Source organism: Microtus pennsylvanicus, chromosome 13 (genome assembly GCF_037038515.1).
Source record: "Microtus pennsylvanicus isolate mMicPen1 chromosome 13, mMicPen1.hap1, whole genome shotgun sequence".
Taxonomy (NCBI): domain Eukaryota; kingdom Metazoa; phylum Chordata; class Mammalia; order Rodentia; family Cricetidae; genus Microtus; species Microtus pennsylvanicus.
In genome coordinates this window covers 55,351,276-55,370,121 of record NC_134591.1, presented here as the reverse complement: position 1 = coordinate 55,370,121, position 18,846 = coordinate 55,351,276, and the positions used below count along the sequence as shown (strand labels likewise).

The following is an 18,846-nucleotide window of genomic DNA, read 5'->3' as shown; positions in this document are numbered from 1 at the left end:
CAGAATTGATCTCTGGTTACACCTGCATGCACTTGTTCATGTGCACATATAGAAACTCATACACCCCAAAACAATACACTTTTCTTAGGTACCCTTGTCTATATACCAGATACCAGTATTGACAAATTCCTTGAAAACAAATTTTGTCTGTAATCTGCAGCCTGACCTCACCTGCCTGTTCATCCAACCTGTTCTTTGCATATTCCTAACTTCCCAAACTAATAACCATCCTAGATTTTTTTCTATTGTTCTCCCATATTGAGCCATCTTATTTGTAAGATGCTGTATCTTCACATAACTTTATTTTACCTCCCAGATTAAGTCCAAACTCTTAATATGGTTTACTGTCATTATTATCACCCTCCTAGGATCTGTTTCTGCTTACTTGATCACATCCTTCATCTTCCTTCACTTTGAGTCTCCAGCTGCCGAGCTCTCACACTCCTGAACTCTTGCGTGCTCTTAGAATTTTCTTTACCCTTAACTGCTGAACATAAAGGAAGGCATGGCTCATGGTTAATTTTTTCTTTTATTCTTCAGATCCTAGCTTAGAGTTTACTTTCTCTAAAGAGTATTCTTCACCACTCCCACGTTTAATATATTCTTTTATTTGTCTTTTTGTTTTTGTTTTTTTTGTTTTTTGAGACAGGGTTTCTCTGTGGTTTTGGAGCCTGTCCTGGAACTAGCTCTTGTAGACCAGGTTGGTCTCGAACTAACAGAGATCCGCCTGCCTCTGCCTCCCGAGTGCTGGGATTAAAGGCGTGCGCCACCACCGCCCGGCTTATTTGTCTATTCTTAGGATTTCAATGTAGAGTTTTATCATATCTGACCCTTAACTCATTCCATAATTTTAGTGGAGACCTGTAACATCTTTTGACATTCACATATATCATTTTCAATATGATATTATCTACCTTGCAATGGGGTCTCACTATATAGCTCTTGTTCTCTTTGAACTCACAGAGATTAAATGCATATACTGCCACACTTGGTCCTACAGTGAGTGGCATTTTGAAACAGAGGTAGAAATTGTTCCACCTCTAGCTGTAAATAACCAATTGTTCACACTTTCCCACTGACAATCATCTTTGGGGTGATTTATTCACCAGGCACGTCACCAAGAATTGCTGTCTCAGCAGCAGAATTTTATTGTGGCCACCCAGTCAGCTCAGACCTTCCTGGACCAACATGGTCACAATCTTACACCTGAGGAACGACAGAAGCTACAAGAGAAACTAGGTGAACTGAAGGAACAATATGCAGCTTCCCTGGCCCAGTCAGAGGCAGAGCTGAAGCAGACGCAGACACTGCGAGATGAACTACAGAAGTTCCTGCAAGACCATAGGGAATTTGACAGCTGGCTAGAACGATCTGAGAATGAGCTGAACAGTATGCATAAGGGCAGCAGCAGCCCTGAAGCCCTGTGCTCCTTGCTAAAGCGGCAAGGAAGCTTCTCAGAGGATGTCATTTCCCACAAAGGAGACTTGAGATTTGTGACTATCTCAGGACAGAAAGTCTTAGACACAGAAAACAATTTTGAGGAAGGCCAGGAGCTATCAGCTACCAGAAACTTAGTGAATGAAAAGCTGAAGGACGCAACAGAAAGATATAGCACGCTCCACTCTAAGGTAAGGGAAGACCCCCATCAACCTCCAGAAAAAACAACCATGTTTAAAAGTTTCTAAGGCTCAGAATATGGGCCACTGTGTGTTACCCACAAGCAAATTGGTTTCATGAGCTATACAAAAAAATGCAGACTATGGGCCCATGGTCTAACACCTAGTCCATCAGTATTAGAATGTGTATCTCACCATTGGGGAAGGAAGAGGTGCTCATCTTCCTGTGTCCTGACCAATGTCTTGGGCTTATCAGAGGCATAGCACAGCAAAATTTAAACCAACTACAGTCTTTATTTCTATACAGTGTGTTCTAGGATGAATCCTTATCTTCCTACAAACCCCCCCCCCCAAAAAAATCTTTGTTCCTCCTAAAGTTGAGAATCTACACACCACTCCCTGTCAACAGCTCCCAAAAGGAACGTTTTTTTCACCTTTCATTCCTGACTTTTGCCTACAGTCTAATGTATATTTCTTTGGTGGCATGTCATGTAAATCATTAAGTCTTCCCAGGGACATAAGGGTGAGATGACTGGTACAGTACGAATAATGACGAACTTGCTTGTAGACACTAAAATCGTGGTGTGAAGCTGCAGTGACCTCCCCCTCATCCCCAACAGGACAGGGTTCTTTCTTTGAACACTATTCTGGAAGCTGCTACCTTTTGGCTTCTTTCTTCCTTTGGCATAGTGTACACGATTGGGCTCTCACTTGAACATGCTGCTAGGCCAGTATCAGCAATTCCAGAGCAGCGCCGACAGCCTGCAGTCGTGGCTGTTGACTTGTGAGGCCAGTGTGAAGAAGCTCCTCGCAGAACCTGTTGCCTCTGACCCTGCAATTCTGCAACAGCAGCTTGCAACAACAAAGGTAAGCAGATGCATACCATGTTTGTGTGTCAAGGTCTTCTATTTCATGACTTGAGGGAACTAATAAAATAAATACTAATGCATTAGTTGAGGTAGCTTAAGCAAGATCTGATCATAAATTCTTTAACATCTATGTCTGTGGATAAATAGAATATTTCTATAAGGTTGGCTACTATTTTAGGTTGATAGAATCACCTTTAATTACTCACTGAAATGTGGGGGTTTTGTTTTTTATTTGTTTGTTTGCTTTTGTTTTGGACAAGCAGCAGTTACAGGAAGAATTGGCTGAGCACCAAGTCCCTGTAGAGAAGCTTCAGAAAGCAGCCCATGACCTAATGGAAATTGAAGGAGAGCCAGCCCTGGACCCCAGGCCTATTCAAGAAATTACAAGTATGGCACAGTAGCGGTACTCCTACCCCCTTAGGTCTACTGTGATCTTTGGTTTGCAGTATATAGCACACAGTGTCAGCGGGTATCCAGAGCAATAAGATAAGGGCAGGGGACAGAGCTCGCTTTCCAGTGAACTCTCTTATCACACTGGAGACTCTTACCCACTGCCTTCAACCCTTTCAGTATCTGCTGTCTACTTGTACCATGCTTCTTTCATTTTCTAAGTAAACTTGCCATTCTCAGGTTTTACTGCCTTTGAAGTTTCTTCTGTTTCTTACCTAACATTTATTTTACTGGGTTCTCCACTAGTGATGAAATTCTGTTCATCTTTCAAGATTTAGCCAAAGGTGCAGCATGATGGCTTTTTAGTCAGTGCATTATATATTTGAAAATTATTAAGAGGGTGAATTTTTAAATGTTCTCACCATGAAAAGTGCTAAGTACGTGAAGTAACCATGATAACTAACTTGATGCAGTCATTTCATAATGTGTGTACATTCTAAAATATAATTTGTATGCCGTAAATATCTATCCTTTTTACTTGCCAAGAGTCAAGGGGAGAAAGGGAAGGAGACAAACCTAAGATTTTATGGCCTTTGTCAAATCCTAACCATTAACCCAGTATCTTAGCTGCTTTGCTGTGATAAAAAACACCCCTACCAAGGCAACTTATTTAGGAAACATTTAATTGGGCCTACTGTTCTAGAGGGCCAGAGTCCCAGATGACAGAGCAAAGTCATGCTGGTAGGAAGAGCTGAGAGCTCATGGCTTGAACCACAAGCAAGATACACAGAGAGAGTGCACTGAGCATCAGGAGGCTTTTGGGGCCTTAAATAAAACCACCCTCAGTGACACACTTTCACAAGGCCATCCTCCTAGTCTTATCCTCTGGGGATCAAGTATTCAAGTGTCAAAGACTCATGAAGGAACATCTCATCAAACCACCACACCTTGTCACTCAAAAAGCAAAGAATAAGAAATAATTATTGTTGAGTTCCTCTAGAATGTGCTTCTAGTACCGGTATGGTAGTCAGGGCTTTTTATAGTTAGTTGTTATTTCTATTCTACTAGTACTGATTTGCAGTCTTCATTTTGTTAAGACCAGAACTTTATCTTAACTATTTTAGTCCTTGGCATATTGTGTAATTCCTGGCTCTTACTGAATGCCAAATAACTAATTACTGAATTTGGCTACTATACTGATATACTTCAAAAATATTCCATTTGTTTTAACTTGAATTATTTTTAATTAATGTATGCAATTTAAATACTTCTACTTTCTGAGTATTTTGTTTGATTTTTGTTTCATTTTGTATTTGAGGCAGGGTCTCACTATGTAACAATGATTGTCCTGGAATTCATTATATAGGCCAGGGGAACCTCAAATTTACAGAGACCCACCTGCCTCTGCATCTTGAATGCTGGGATTAAAGGCATACACTACTGAGCTGCTTGCCTGCCTGCCTTCCTTCCTTCCTTCCTTCCTTCCTTCCTTCCTTCCTTCCTTCCTTCCTTCCTTCCTTCCTTCCTGATACCAGAGACTGTAAATGGAGACTGCATGTTCTTTTCCTGGCCACCCAGACCCGAATAATTACACTAAAACTATATTAATTACAACCCTGTTTAGTCAATGGTTTAGGCATGCTCCTAGCTAGCTCTTACATCTTAAACTAGCCATTTCTATTAGTCTATGTATTACCATGTGACTGTGGCATTACCTTATTTTGTACATGTCCTGTTCCTTTAGTGACTGGCTGGCATTCTCCTTCGGCAACTACATGGAGTCTACTTGACTCCACCTTCTTTGTCCCTGCATTCAGTTTAGTTTTCCAACCTACATATATTCTGTCCTGCCATAGGCCAAAGCAGCTTCTTTATTAACCAGTGATAATAAAACATACTCATAGCATACAGAGGGAAATCCCACATCAAGAGACTTGCTATGTATGTATGTATCCTACCTAGCCTTGAACTCACTGTGTAGCTCAGGGTGGCCTCCAAGTTCTTCTGGGATTACAGGCATGTCCCACCACACCCAGCTTTTTATTCTTCAAAACACCTTATAAAATTAGTATCCAGTGTTTCTTCTTGTGGCTTTGATCTTCCAGATTCCATTTTCAGCCGCTTCCAGAGCCTCTCCTGTAGCTTGGCTGAGCGCTCTGCTTTGCTGCAGAAGGCGATTGCTCAATCTCAGAGTGTTCAGGAAAGCCTAGAGAACCTGTTGCAGTCCATGAGGGAAGTTGAACAAAACCTGGAAGGGGAGCAGGTGGCATCACTCTCATCAGGAGTCATCCAGGAAGTCTTGGCCAACAACATGGTAAGATTTTGTCCTGAGTGTCACAGTAGAGGATGTGTTTGTCTTTTCTGTAATAATATTATTAACTTTGAAAAAGTAACAGGAGAATAATTCTTATCCAGGAATCTTCTGAAAGGCTTACAGGTCTTGACTAATCCATGCAGATGTTTCTGCCACTCAGACTGGGAGTGTAGCTCAGTGGTAGAGCACACACTTAAGATGGACAAATTCAATCCTCAGCACCACAAAAAAGAGAGAAAAAATTTCTCCCTGATTTCCAAACCTCTGTTGAACCCAAAGAAAAGTGATGCGATCAAAGTAATTTGGTGAGATGGATAGAGAACTAAAAGGATGTAGTGTTCTTCAGGTTCATACAGTCTCCCAATCTCATTGATCATGGAGTTATTAAAAGTTATTAATTAATGACTCAGATATATTAGAGTAACTAAGCCCTAACTGACAGACTCATTCTTGATGACAGAAACTGAAACAAGACATTGCTAGACAAAAAAGCAGCTTGGAAGCCACCCATGAGATGGTCACTCAGTTCATGGAGACTGCTGACAGCACCACAGCCTCAGTGCTGCAGGGCAAACTGGCAGAGGTGAGCCAGCGCTTCGAACAGCTCCAGCGCCAGCAGCAAGAAAAAGAGAGCAACCTAAAGAAGCTCCTGCCCCAGGCAGAGATGTTTGAGCAGCTCTCCAGCAAGCTTCAGCAGTTCATGGAAAACAAAAGTCGAATGCTGGCCTCTGGGAATCAGCCAGATCAAGATATTGCACATTTCTCCCAACAGATCCAGGTAAGGATACATACCTGCCATCTTGGTATAATACAAGGAAGGGCAAGAAAAGAGCTAGCATTTACTTAGCACAGACTGTGTCAGTAATGCTGGAAACTTTACTTTCATTGCCTTTGAATTATGAGGCCCAGCATGTAAACTAGAAGTTGTTTGTCTATTCTGAAAAAGTGTGGATTTTTTTTCAGTTCTGCTATATAAGGTTATTCCAAGATCAGCAGGTTCATCAGCTCACTGTAATTATAACCATATGCAGGTTGATATAGTCTTCACTCTGACATGTGCTTTGATGGTTTCGTTTCTTAAGAGGAAGAGTGCATAGCATAACCATTTATATTTCATTAGTCAAAGCAGGTTTTAGATACTGTCAGAGACCAGCTAAAATACCCATGCCCAACTTTCAAAGATGTTGGAAAATAGTCCTACAATATATCTAGAAGTGGCAGAACTGGAAGCAATAGGTGAAAATATTATCAACTACCACTAATAAATACCTAGGAGTAGAATTTCTGGGTCATAATATTATGTATACATTTAACCTGAGTAAGGAGTGGCCAATTTGAGTTCCAGAATTTCTAGATAGCCCACATTCGCATCTGTAGTACGTCATATACATTCCTACATTATTGCCTTGTTTGTTCAGCTTACTCTTTTATTTTTCACATTTCATTCATGGGAAAGGGATTGCAAGTGGCAGTCAGAGGACAACTAGCATAAGTCCTTCTCTTTCACCATGTGGTACAGGATACCAGGTTTCTACATTACTTTTCTGTTGCTGTGATGACATACCGTAACCAACACAACCTAAAGAAGGAGAGTTGACTTTGGCTTATTTAAGGTTCCAGGGAGTAAGGGTCTGTCATGGCAGGGACAGGTGGCAGCTAACAGCAGGCATGGTAACTAGAACAGGCAGCAGAGCTTATAGCCTCAGTCACAAGCATGACACAGAGAGAGACTGGAAGTGGGTAAAGGCTTTAAACTCTCAGAAGTGACCCTCAGTGATGTACCTCCTCCAGCAAGACTATACCTCCTAAACCTACCCAAGCAGTGTCACCAAATGGGAACCAGGTGTTCAGATACCTTAGCCTATGGGGGACATTTCCCATTCAAACCACCATATCAGGTGTGAGAGAAAGTACCTATGCTGGATTTTCACCAGCCCTACCCAGTTTTCTTTTTTCCATTTTCTAAGTAGGATCTTAATATTTTGTTTTGGTTCCTAAATTTTTTAGTCTTATTTTGAGTCATTTTAGACTTTGTAGTAAAGTAGGAATGGCTCAACAAGTAATAGCCTTCCTTGATTCACCAATTGCTAATTATTTTCTCTTTTTATAAAAATATCAGAGAGAGTTTAATTATGAGTATTATTCATTATTTGTGGTATGCAAAAGTTTCACCTAATTCAGTCAGTAGGATTCCCTTTAAGCTGTGTGCTTATGTCCTTCTGACATACTGGCATCAACATAAGAGTACTTTCTAGTTTCCTTGTCTCATACCTGAAGCCAGTTGTTATCCTGAAGAAGCCCCACTTTTGGTAGGGAATAATGGTTAGAAATCAAAATCTAGACACTAGATAAAATAGATAAATTACTGGAATATTGCTTCTAGGTCCTGTCATCAGATATTATTAGGAATACATCATGAAATCATGCTAATTATCCAATAGAAACACAACACTTTAGGATTCTTCCTTTATTCCACATTTGTATCTTCCTTTCCTGTAGGGAGAATCCTGGGTTCCAACAACCTCATATATACTATATAAATAAAATTTTGAAATTGTGCTGTTGTTTCTACCACAACACATGCATATTAAATAGAATTGGAGATTTTTTTGTTTTTGTTTTTGCATGTAAAACCGAATGCAAGTTTGCTTCTGTAATCCCTGTGCTCCTGCAGGGGTATGGGAGGCAAAAACAAAAGAATCGTTGTAAGTTCGTGGGTCAGCTAGCCTGGGCATATGCAGCAGGGGGGAGAGGGGGAGGCAATAAAAGAGTCCCTATCTCGAACAATGTGGAAAGTGAAGACCTGCAGTTGAAGATGTCCTGTGACCTCCACACTCACACATAAGAACACACAAACCACGAGATATATACATATATACATACACACAGACATGCACAGAAAGATTTTTTAAAAAGTAAGATAATGGGTCAAATAATTTAATATGTTGCTTGCTCAACAGGAGCTCACTCTGGAAATGGAAGACCAAAAGGAGAACCTAGATACTCTTGAACACCTAGTTACTGCGCTGGGCTCCTCTGGCTTTGCACTGGACCTGTCTCAGCACCAGGACAAGATACAGACACTCAAGAAGGATTTTACAGAGCTGCAGAAGACGGTTCAAGAAAGGTGAGTGCTCATCGGACTTGGTCATGATACAGAACCAGTCTTGTCTTGCTGTGGGATGAGATGATCTTACTTCCTTACCATAAAAAGTGGTGTCCAAAACTCTGCTACTGAGCCCATACATCAAAAAGGGCCTCCTTTCCTAGCAGTGGTAGCTTATGCCTTTAATCCCAGTGCTCATGAAGCAGAGTCAGGCACCTCTCTCTGAGTTTGAGACTAACCTAGTCTACAGAACTAGTTCCAGAACAACCAAGGCTACTCTCTCTTTTTTTAGGGGAAAAAAAAGTTTCTTCTTTAGGTAAGTTACCCAATACACTTCATGTTTATTGGTCTCTATTGTCAGTATTCAGGCATCTGTACTGGCCTGACCTTGGAGTACACATCCTCACCTGTAGCCTCTAAGAGAACCTCCTGTGCACATTCACTATGATTCCCTTTCAAAGGACCCTGCCCACCTCCTATCTCTCTCTCTCTCTGTCTCTCTTTTCTCTCTTCTCTTCTCCCACTCCTATCCCCAGAGGCCAGTCTCCCCTCTCCTTCCCCCCATTTCCATTCACTTTCCCCCCAGTATAAACTCCTCCATCTGAGCTCTGTCACATGGCATCTTTCTCTCATGAGCCACTTCTTTTTTTTTATTGCTTTATAAATAATACCATTCAAAATTTCCACTTCCTCCCCTCCTTGCATTTCCCTCCTGCTCCCCAATCACCCTCCCCCTCCCCCTCCAGTTCTAAGAGAGGGCAGGGTACCCTGCCCTGTGGGAAGTCCAAGACCCTCCCCTCAGCCACTTCTTTCAAATTACAACATCTATTACTAATTGATTCTTCTCAGTATCAGGTCTAAATGACCAAAACCCCAGGTCACCTGAAGCAAACAGAACAAATTTGGAATAGTAAGTAGGATTACAACTGAATTTAAAATAAACAGCAAAACAAGAGACTTCCTAGATATGATTATGAGTTTTATTCATGGACTGGAGAGGTGACTTAACAGTTAAGAACACTTACTATTCTTTCAGAAGACCAATGTTTGGTTGCTAGCATCCACAGTATAATTTCAGGGAATCCAGTGCCCTCTTTTGGCCTCCTTGGGCACATGGTGCACATATAGACAAGCAGACACACACATGTACTTGTCAATGTCCTTTGGGTAACGTTAAGTTATTTAAGAGAAACACAGACGCAGGAATGTATGACAAATACTTGCCGATTTTAGTTTACTGTTAGATTACTCACCATTTCCCATTAGGAGTCCCACATGGATTTAAGATCATGAATAAGACTTCTTACTCGGTTTAGATGCAAATGCAATATTGATTTATTGATGACTAGAGGAAAACTTGCTCAAACCAATACTTAGAGCCACGTGTAATCTCAGCCAGCTGGAAGTAGAAACAGAATGATCAGGAGTTCAAAGCCGGACTTGGCTACATATGTAACTAGTGTGAAGCCAGCATATAGCTATAAGCTATAAGAGACTCTGTCTCAAAAATAAATAAATACTTAGCAGCAGATTGAGTGGCTTGGTTGAGGACAAAGGCCAAGAGGGCTTTTTGCCTTCTCAACTGTTGAAGCTACAGGAGACCCAGGATCTCTGAATTGATCCCTGATATGTCCATTTCTTGGTTTATTTTATTTATGGGCATGTGGAGCCTATGGCTAATCATCTAACCTTGAGAGCCTTAAATTTAGCACTCAAGTCAGATTTCTTTTTTTCTCTTCTTTTTTTTTTAAAGTTTATTTATTTATTTATTATGTATACAATATTCTGTCTGTGTGTGTTTGCAGACCAGAAGAGGGCAGCAGAGCAGACCTCATTACAGATGGTTGTGAGCCACCATGTGGTTGCTGGGAATTGAACTCAGGACCTTTGGAAGAGCAGGCAATGCTCTTAACCACTGAGTCATCTCTCTAGCCCTTCTTTTTTTTTTTGTGCATTGATTGTTTTCCCTGCTTCCATGTCTATGTGAGGGTGTCAATCTTGAAGTTACAGACAGCTGTGAACTTCCTTCCATGTGGTTGCTGGGAAATGAACCCAGGTCCTCTGGAAGAAGAGCCAGTGCTCTTAACTGCAGAACCGTCTTCCCAGCACCAGATTTCTTTTTTAAGACTTGTGTGTGTCTGTGTATACACCTGCATGAGTTTATACTTAACACATATATACATACAGGCCCCCAGAGGCCAAAAGGCAGCTTCTGAAATGAGAATCACAGGTGATTGTAAACCACCATATTGGGAACCAAAGCCAAGTCCTCTGGTAAAGCAGTAAGTGCTGTTACGTACTTTGTCCATCTCTCCAGCCCTTAAGTTAGTTCCTGAAACAGCTGAACTGTAACAGAGCTGGACTGGAGACCCACAGGCAGCATTCTTTCCATTGTATCACAGTGCCTAAATAGCAGGCTCCCTTTAGCTTTCTCACTTTCACTTTAGCCTAGAGGAAGATTAAAGACTTCTTTCCCTAAAAATGTCCAAAGAAGGGCAATAGAGTCTTGAGTTTGATGCTTTTCTACATTGTGTGTACAGCCAAACCTTACTATGGAAAGGAAGGGCCCTGTTAGGAAATTGGTGCCTAGAGTCCCAGGATGAACCTAATTTTAGTTCAAGTCCATTTTATAAATCTTAGTCTAATGAGTAACACAACATTTTTGTTCACAGAGAGAAAGATGCATCAACTTGCCAGGAGCAGTTGGATGAATTCCGGAAGCTGATTAGAACCTTCCAGAAATGGCTGAAAGAAACTGAAGGAAATGTTCCACCTGTAGATACTTTCATGAGTACTAAGGAACTGGAAAAGCAGATTGAACACTTGAATGTAGGTAAACAAAAGGTCTCCAGGAGTCTGGGTAGAGAGTAGTTTGAAAGTGTATACAGACTGAACTCTAGATACAATAGGGGAGGTAGCATGAAAAATCCAGTTTATCTGTCCACACTGGAATTCCCTTCTTCACATGGTTCCATATGCCTACCTAGAACTGAGCACAGCAAAGTTTCTTATTTCAAAACCAAAAACAAAGTTAAGCATGGTGACACGTGGTTTTAATTTCAAAATTCGAAAGTGGAAGTTGGAGAAATTCCTGTCAGCCTATGTTACTTGAAACACGGTTTCCCCAAATCTACCACAGGCTATTTCTTAGGTGCCTCTCATGATATGATAGGAAATTTAAAATACATTATAGAAAAGATTGGTAAAATTCCATTTCTTGAGAAGCTTACATTTTTATCTTGTGGTTGAGAATTTTTATTACTCATGCTTGAGATTTAGAGAGCTTCATATGAGCAACTGAGCAGACACTGGGTCAGCAGGCTTGGTGAAAAGAGCTAGAACTTCTCTAGCTCATCAGAAGTGAGAAACACAGGCTTGGAAGACCCTTCATGGCTGGAAGCAGTCCTCCACATTGACTCATACTCACACAGGATCTGACTAAATAATTGCCATGTGTTTGTCATTTCTCTCAGCAAAGCAAGCTGAATCAAGAGCAGATGAAAGAGAAAAATCTGGTTATTTTCATAGAATGGAAGCTAAGAGTATTTGCTGTTAGAATAACCAAAGGAGCCAGGCCATGGTGGCACATGTCTTTAATCCCAGCACTCGGGAGGCAGAGGCAGGCGGATCTCTGTGAGTTCGAGGTCAGCCTGGTCTACAAAAACTAGTTCCAGGACAGCTAGGGCTGTTACATAGAGAAATCGTGCCTTGAAAAACCAAAATGGTTTTTCGAGACAGGATTTTTCTGTAGCTTTGGGGCCTGTCCTGGAACTGGCTCTTGTAGACCAGGTTGGCCTAGAACTCACAAAGATCTGCCTGCCTCTGCCTCCCGAGTGCTGGGATTTAAAAGCGTGTGCCACCACTGCTCGGCATTCACAGAGACCCTCCTGCTTCTGCCTCCAAAGTACTAGGATTAAAGGTGTGCGCCACTACACCCAGAATAAGCATAGTTTCTTGTCAAAATGGTAAGGGAGTTGCTGGAGAGATGGCTCAGCAGTTAAGAGTTCTTGTTGCTCTTGAGAGGACCCAGGTTTGGTTCCCAGCACCCACATGGTGTTTCACAGTCCTCTGTAACTCCAGTCCTAGGGGATCTAATTCCTTCTTCTGGGATTCAAATGGAATGTGTATGTTTGTTTGTGTGTGTGTGTGTGTGTGTGTGTGTGTGTGCGTGCGCGGGTAAATGTGTGTGTATAAATATATATACACATACACACACACATACATGCAGGCAAAACACTCATACACAAAGATAAAATGGTAGGGACTATGTCTGTAACACCTGTCCCTACTGATGAGGAAAAGGCCAGATGTTACATTTACCAGTTTGGTTCTTTAACAGGGTCTTCTAGATGACTGGGCGAATAAGGGGATTCTGGTGGAAGAAATCAGTTGTAAGGGGAGTTCCTTAGAAAATCTCATCATGGAGATCACAGCGCCTGATTCCCAAGCTAAGACAGGTGAGTACAGTCATCAAAATGGGATGACTACATCACCACTCAGCTTGTAGCCCCTGGAGGAGCCTTTTTGTTTAACTAAACTAAAAATCAAAGTTGAATATGGGAAGAAAGAAGCCCCTTACCTGCTTCTTGTCCTGCTAAACAATGCTGCTCCCTTTTCCAAAGTTCGTATATCAGTGAGCCTGATATCATCTTGGGGGCTTTTCCCGTTTTGAGCAGTAAAGATTTTTTTGTTTTGTTTTTCAAGACCTTTGCAGGCTGTCCTGGAACTTTCTTTGTAAACCAGGCTGGCCTTGAACTCTCTGAGATCCGCCTGCCTCTGCTTCACAAGTGCTGGGAGGCAGAGAGGAGACAGGCGCCACTGCAGGGCCCATGTAGGTTTTTGTTGTTGTTGTTGTTTTTCAGGTTTTTTGGTTTTTCAAGATGGAGTTTCTCTGTGTAACAGCCCTGGCTGTCCTGGAACTCGCTTTGGGATTAAAGGTGTCCTACCACCACCACCCAGCCTGTAGTAGTTTGTTTTTGTTTTTAAGACAAGGTCTCACTGTATACTTCTGGCTAACCTGGAACTCACTATATAGACCAAAATGGCTTTGAAATCACAGAGATTTGTCTGCCTCTGACTCTCAGGTGTTGGGATTAAAGGTTAGAACCATTAGACCTGGCTATTAATACTTTAAAGTTAATTGTTTCTTTGAACACTCCAGATGGAACATTTCAAAGAACTGATTATGTGTATAGTCTAATATAGGACTTCATATACTTTTGCTTTGTTGTTATTTCGGTGAAGTAGATTGGGCTTTAATAAAGATATTTTAATGTAGGCTTGAACTCAAGAATTATGAAAAAGGTATTCAGAAGATAGTAAGACATACCCAACTCTGTAGGTCTGGGTTCCCACAATTTTAAAGCCGGTCACGGTGGCACATGCCTGTAATACCAGAACTTAGCAGCTAGAGGGAAGTGAATTCCATACTTAAGGGTTACTCTCAGTCACCTAGGAGATAAGACTGTATATAAACTTTTCTCAGAAACAATAGCAACAACTAAAAGGAAGTAGTGCTCTAATGTATGAACCTCTTTGTTGGTGAATTATCAGCATGTGGCTAGATTAGTCAGTGACTTGTTTCTGTAAATATCCAGATAGTAAAAAGCCTTACAGACCATATTCTTATATACCTCTTAATGCTGTGGCATAAAAGCAGCCATGGACAAAATTTAAATGATGGTGTATTTGTGTTCCAAATAATGTAATGTTTTTATTTTTAAAAACAGAAAAAGGGCCATAATTGTGCACTGGGCTATGATTTGATGATTTGATGGCTCCTGGTTTAAATTGGTTTTTTTTTCATGCTTTTTAAAGTACCTTCGTTAGGAATTTTGTTTATTTGATCGAATGACTGTTTGGGGGTTCTAAAGGGATGCTGGGGATTGAACCCAAGGCTTCGTGTGTGTTAGGTGCTAAATGTTAGACTATTGAATCGGTCTTAATGAATATATAAAAAATTTGAAGTAGTATTATTGGATGGCTGCTTCATTGTGTGGTATTGTGTTTGGTACCCTATCCATAAAATGTGGTTCATACAATCAAGTAGTTGCAAATGTTGACATATGTTTTTAACAGTTCACTGTTAGAATACTATTGAAGTATGCTTAAAATGATGTAGGGGGCAGGGGATCATTGTTTTCGAGGTAAGCCACTAAAAAATCTAATAAGGGATTCAATTTTTTTTTAAACACAGAAGACACCTAAAACTAACATTAATGACGGAAGCTACCTCAAAGTTGACATCTTCATGACCCTGAATGTTGAGAATTCTGTGATTATACAGTTCTGTCCTAATGAGCATTTGCTTGATCTTTTTTATATATAACTGGTTTTGTCATGTTCTACATGTGCTATTGCTGTTTTCCTTTGTATAGTACTATGCAGCAGTTTTCATAAACAGGTTTCAGTATTATAAAATACTAGCAAAAAGCTATAGCCTTTACAATCAATGACACTGAAAAAATACTTTTAAAAATACACACACACACACACACACACCTGTTACTGAAATAGCAAGAGCTGTCCGTTCTCCACAAAAGCAGCATGTGTTGATTGTCATAGCAGAAGAAACTAAAGTTGCCCACAGATTAAGACTCACATATGAGTTAGTGATGGTCTTGACCAGGACTCTCTCCTCATGACTAGTCCAGTTTGTTTTCCATGATCACATTATTGCACTGGAAAATGATTTTCTGTTTGTTCCATTTTTAATTGAAAATACATGAATATTAATAGTTAAGAAAGCTACCTACCAATCTAACAACTACTTTTCAGTTTAATCTTAGATAAGACAGCACCACATAAAGAGTACATAGAGAAGTGTTTCTCTGCCCTCTTTTTGCCCCACCCTCTTTTTTTTAGTACTGGAGATAGAAACTAGGGCTTGGTATGTGCCAAGCAAGTGCCTTACCTCTGAGTTATAATCGCAGTCTGATTCTGTCCTTTTGATTCAGCATTATGTCATGAATATTTATCTTGACTTCTCTATAATCTTAATAATTCCATAAACTGATTTATACTTAGAAAGGTCTCCAAAATAAAAAGGAAGAAATTTGAGAAGAATATAGGTGAAACTGTGGCAATTAGAAACAGGACCAGATGCCCCAAGGAGAATTTTTAGAATGCTTGTGGGCCATATTTCTCAATGCTTTAATCAGTCTTCTGGTAGAGGACGTAGAGCCAAAAGATGCCAGGAAGAAAAAGATAAGCAATTTCCTAGAGAAACAACGTAAGAAGGGCTTTTTAGTAACCCTACTTTTTATGTTCGTAATTGTGCTCTGTGCTCACTTTTTTTAAAATGACAGACTCTGATATTAAAGGTAATGTTTTAACTTTATTATAAATCCTTATTCCAAATGTGGCAAATACCATTCTAAAGACTTAGAATTAACAATACTTGTTTCCCAAAATCAAGAAAGGTTTCCAGGAATCCAAGGTGAAGATTTAAGATGAATTCTATTTCTATAGAAAGAGCTACAAATCATACTGCAGAGGAACTGAAATATCACAAGTGACACTTTGTTGCCTGACAGCTAAAGTGACCTGTCTCTACGAGCTGTTGTCTTGTGTTGTGTTAGCTTTCTGATAACCCAAGCTCAAAAATGCAGCCAGAAAAAAGAAATGCTGTGCCTATATGTATTCCTAACACGTTGGTCTTGCCCTGTTTGTCTCCCTGTCCTTCTGCTCAGGTTCCATACCACCCTCTGTAGGAAGCTCTGTAGGCAGTGTAAACGGATACCACACCTGCAAAGGTGAGAACTCATTTCAACAGTGCTTCCTTGATGGTGTGTTACAGTGTTCATGTTTGCTATGTATGTGTTCCAATATGTGTGAATTAACAGCTGCCAGGAGGGGCATGAATGATGGTGAAAATGATGGCATGAGGATGGTGAAAATCTGGAGAGGGTCAACTGTGGTGCCTCCCTGTTAGCTGGCTATAGGCTAAACAGGTTGGCATCCTGGAACTAAAAGTGCTGAGCAAAGATACTAGGCTGCCAGAGCCAGTCAGTAAGGAAAGGCTTCTATAAAGTGTGTGTGGATCTGAGAGTTATAAAGAAGTATTCTAAAGCCAGATACAGGGGTATTAGTCTATAAACCCAGCTCTTGAAGGTAGAGGCAAGACAATTAGGAGTTCAGGCTTTCACTAGCCTTGGTTATATCAGACGATCTCAAAATGAAAAAAGCTAGTCCACCCTCAGTCTCCTGCTGAAATAGTGTCAAACTATTTCTCAGCAGCTTAAAGAAGGAGAAGAATGTTCCAAGTTGATTAATCCCAGAAGTATGCTTTAGTGACATCTTATTTCATTTCTTCACTCTGTCCTTCCTGTATTTATTCAGCATTTTATGGCATGTATCTTTGTATAAAATGCCAAAGCCAGAAAGCAGATTAATAGGGGTTCTTTTACTTTGTGTATTTGAACAGGAACTTTGATGTGATTTGGAGGAAGACAATTACTAGTTGACTAGAAGAATTAGGAGAGGTGCTTATCCTGACAAATCATTTGGGAATGAGAAATGAAGGGGAGCGGGATTACCAATCTCATTGTTTTTTCTCTGATACTAGATCTTACAGAAATCCAGTGTGACATGTCTGATGTAAATTCAAAGTATGAGAAACTGGGAGAAGTCCTTCGAGAACGCCGGGAAAGCCTTCAGACTGTCCTCAGCAGAATGGAGGAGGTTCAGAAAGAAGCAAGCTCTGTATTACAGTGGTTAGAATCAAAAGAGGAAATTCTGAAAGCCATGGATGCCTCTTTGTCTCCAACCAAGACAGAAACAGTAAAAGCCCAAGCAGAATCTAACAAGGTACTGTGTTTGCTAGTGAACTGCATTCCAGCAGTACAGGTGCTCCTACAGGTGCTCCTGTCCAGTCTTAGGACTGAGCCTGAATGGAGACAGTTCCTGACTGTAATTGGCGGTATGTTAGCCCTCATTTTTTAACACACCTCACTTAAGTCTCCTTGAGAATTTTTGTTACCTGTTGTTATAATTCAGATTCGAAACGGGGAAAAAAAGACATGTTTGCAGAAAGAGGAATGATCCCCCTGCCCCCCACATTATCAGCTCACTGAGTCTTATTTACCATGTAATGCTACCAGACAGCTAAGCCTTTCTCATTTATGCATCCTTACAATTATAAGGAGAACCTAAAAAAATTTGCCTATGTATTTATTCTTAAGATTGAAATGTAAAGGGCTGGAGAGATGGCTTAGCAGTTAAAAACACTGATGCTCTTGCAGAAGACCCAGGTTCAGATACCAGCACTCACATAGTGTCTCACAACCATCTATAACTGGTTGCATGGGATCCAGTTTCCTCTTCTGGCTTTCTCTGGCAACAGGCACATATGTGGCACACATAAATACAGCAGACAAATACTTGTTTACATAATAATTTTAGTGTTTTAAAAAATTGAAATGTGGACTAAAGAAATTATCAGAAAATATAAGAACATAAAATTTTTCTTACAAAAATTTTCTCCAGGGGCTGGAGAGATGGCTCAGAGGTTAAGAGCATTGCCTGCTCTTCCAAAGGTCCTGAGTTCAATTCCCAGCAACCACATGGTGGCTCACAACCATCTGTAATGGGTCTATGCCCTCTTCTGGCCTGCAGGCATACAGACAGACAGAATATTGTATACATAATAAATAAATATTAAAAAAAATTCTCCATAATTTTAAATATCCCAACTGAGTATGGCATGTCAGCTCTCCAACTACCAAGCTATTGCCATAATCTTAATCTTATCTTGGCACTTCCAATTAATAAGAAGTGATGGTCCCTACTTAGTTGAGTTTTCTTTTTTTTTTTTTTTTTGGTTTTTCGAGACAGGGTTTCTCTGTGGCTTTTGGAGCCTGTCCTGGAACTAGCTCTTGTAAACCAGGCTGGTCTCGAACTCACAGAGATCCACCTGCCTCTGCCTCCCAAGTGCTGGGATTAAAGGCGTGCGCCACCATCGCCCGGCTCTTAGTTGAGTTTTATTGACATGTTGTGCTTAAATGAACTCAGATCTTGTCACTTTCATTGTAGAGCCAATACTGAAGCTAAGTTCATGAAACAAGCCATACACAGGGCCAGAACAAGTGAGGCTTCCCACTCAGTCTCCCACTCATTTCTACCACACACAAAGCCATGTTTCTGCTCCCAGAATCTTACGGCATGTATGATTACTTTCTTCTAGGCTTTCCTGACTGAATTGGAACAGAATTCCCCTAAGATCCAGAAAGTAAAGGAAGCTCTGGCTGGATTGTTGAGGACATATCCCAACTCAAAAGAAGCAGAAAACTGGACAAAAATGCAAGAAGAGCTCAGTAAGTCATCACAGTAATGTTTTATACTTAAAATATCTTGTCTCCAAAGCAAATTGAAAATTTCAGTACCCCCTGTAAAGCTGGAATTGGTTTCAGTTAACTTTTGAAAGCAAGCAAAGGCCTGTCTCTGTCTCTAGGACCAGAACGTGACCTGGATAGGGAACATTTTAGAAATTAAATCAACAGAAATCTGGCTTTCTAGGACAAGTCAAGCTGATAGTCTACTCTGAGCAGAAGT

At 40.6% G+C, this 18,846-nt stretch overlaps 1 protein-coding gene across 16 annotated transcripts in view; it reads left to right on the top strand.

The window, feature by feature from the left end:
• Positions 1-18,846, top strand: part of Macf1 (microtubule actin crosslinking factor 1) — a 337,047-nt gene that overhangs the window by 232,998 nt on the left and 85,203 nt on the right. For 14 of the 16 annotated variants that reach the window (XM_075946025.1, XM_075946018.1, XM_075946019.1 and 11 more), the window contains 11 exons: positions 1,110-1,628; positions 2,307-2,483; positions 2,749-2,872; positions 4,981-5,189; positions 5,650-5,967; positions 8,150-8,316; positions 10,968-11,124; positions 12,635-12,752; positions 15,987-16,049; positions 16,862-17,103; positions 18,479-18,608. In XM_075946025.1, coding sequence (XP_075802140.1) covers positions 1,110-1,628; positions 2,307-2,483; positions 2,749-2,872; positions 4,981-5,189; positions 5,650-5,967; positions 8,150-8,316; positions 10,968-11,124; positions 12,635-12,752; positions 15,987-16,049; positions 16,862-17,103; positions 18,479-18,608 — 2,224 coding nt within the window. The remainder of the gene's footprint in view (positions 1-1,109; positions 1,629-2,306; positions 2,484-2,748; positions 2,873-4,980; positions 5,190-5,649; positions 5,968-8,149; positions 8,317-10,967; positions 11,125-12,634; positions 12,753-15,986; positions 16,050-16,861; positions 17,104-18,478; positions 18,609-18,846) is intronic. The other 2 variants (XM_075946015.1, XM_075946028.1) reach the window with 1 other exon arrangement.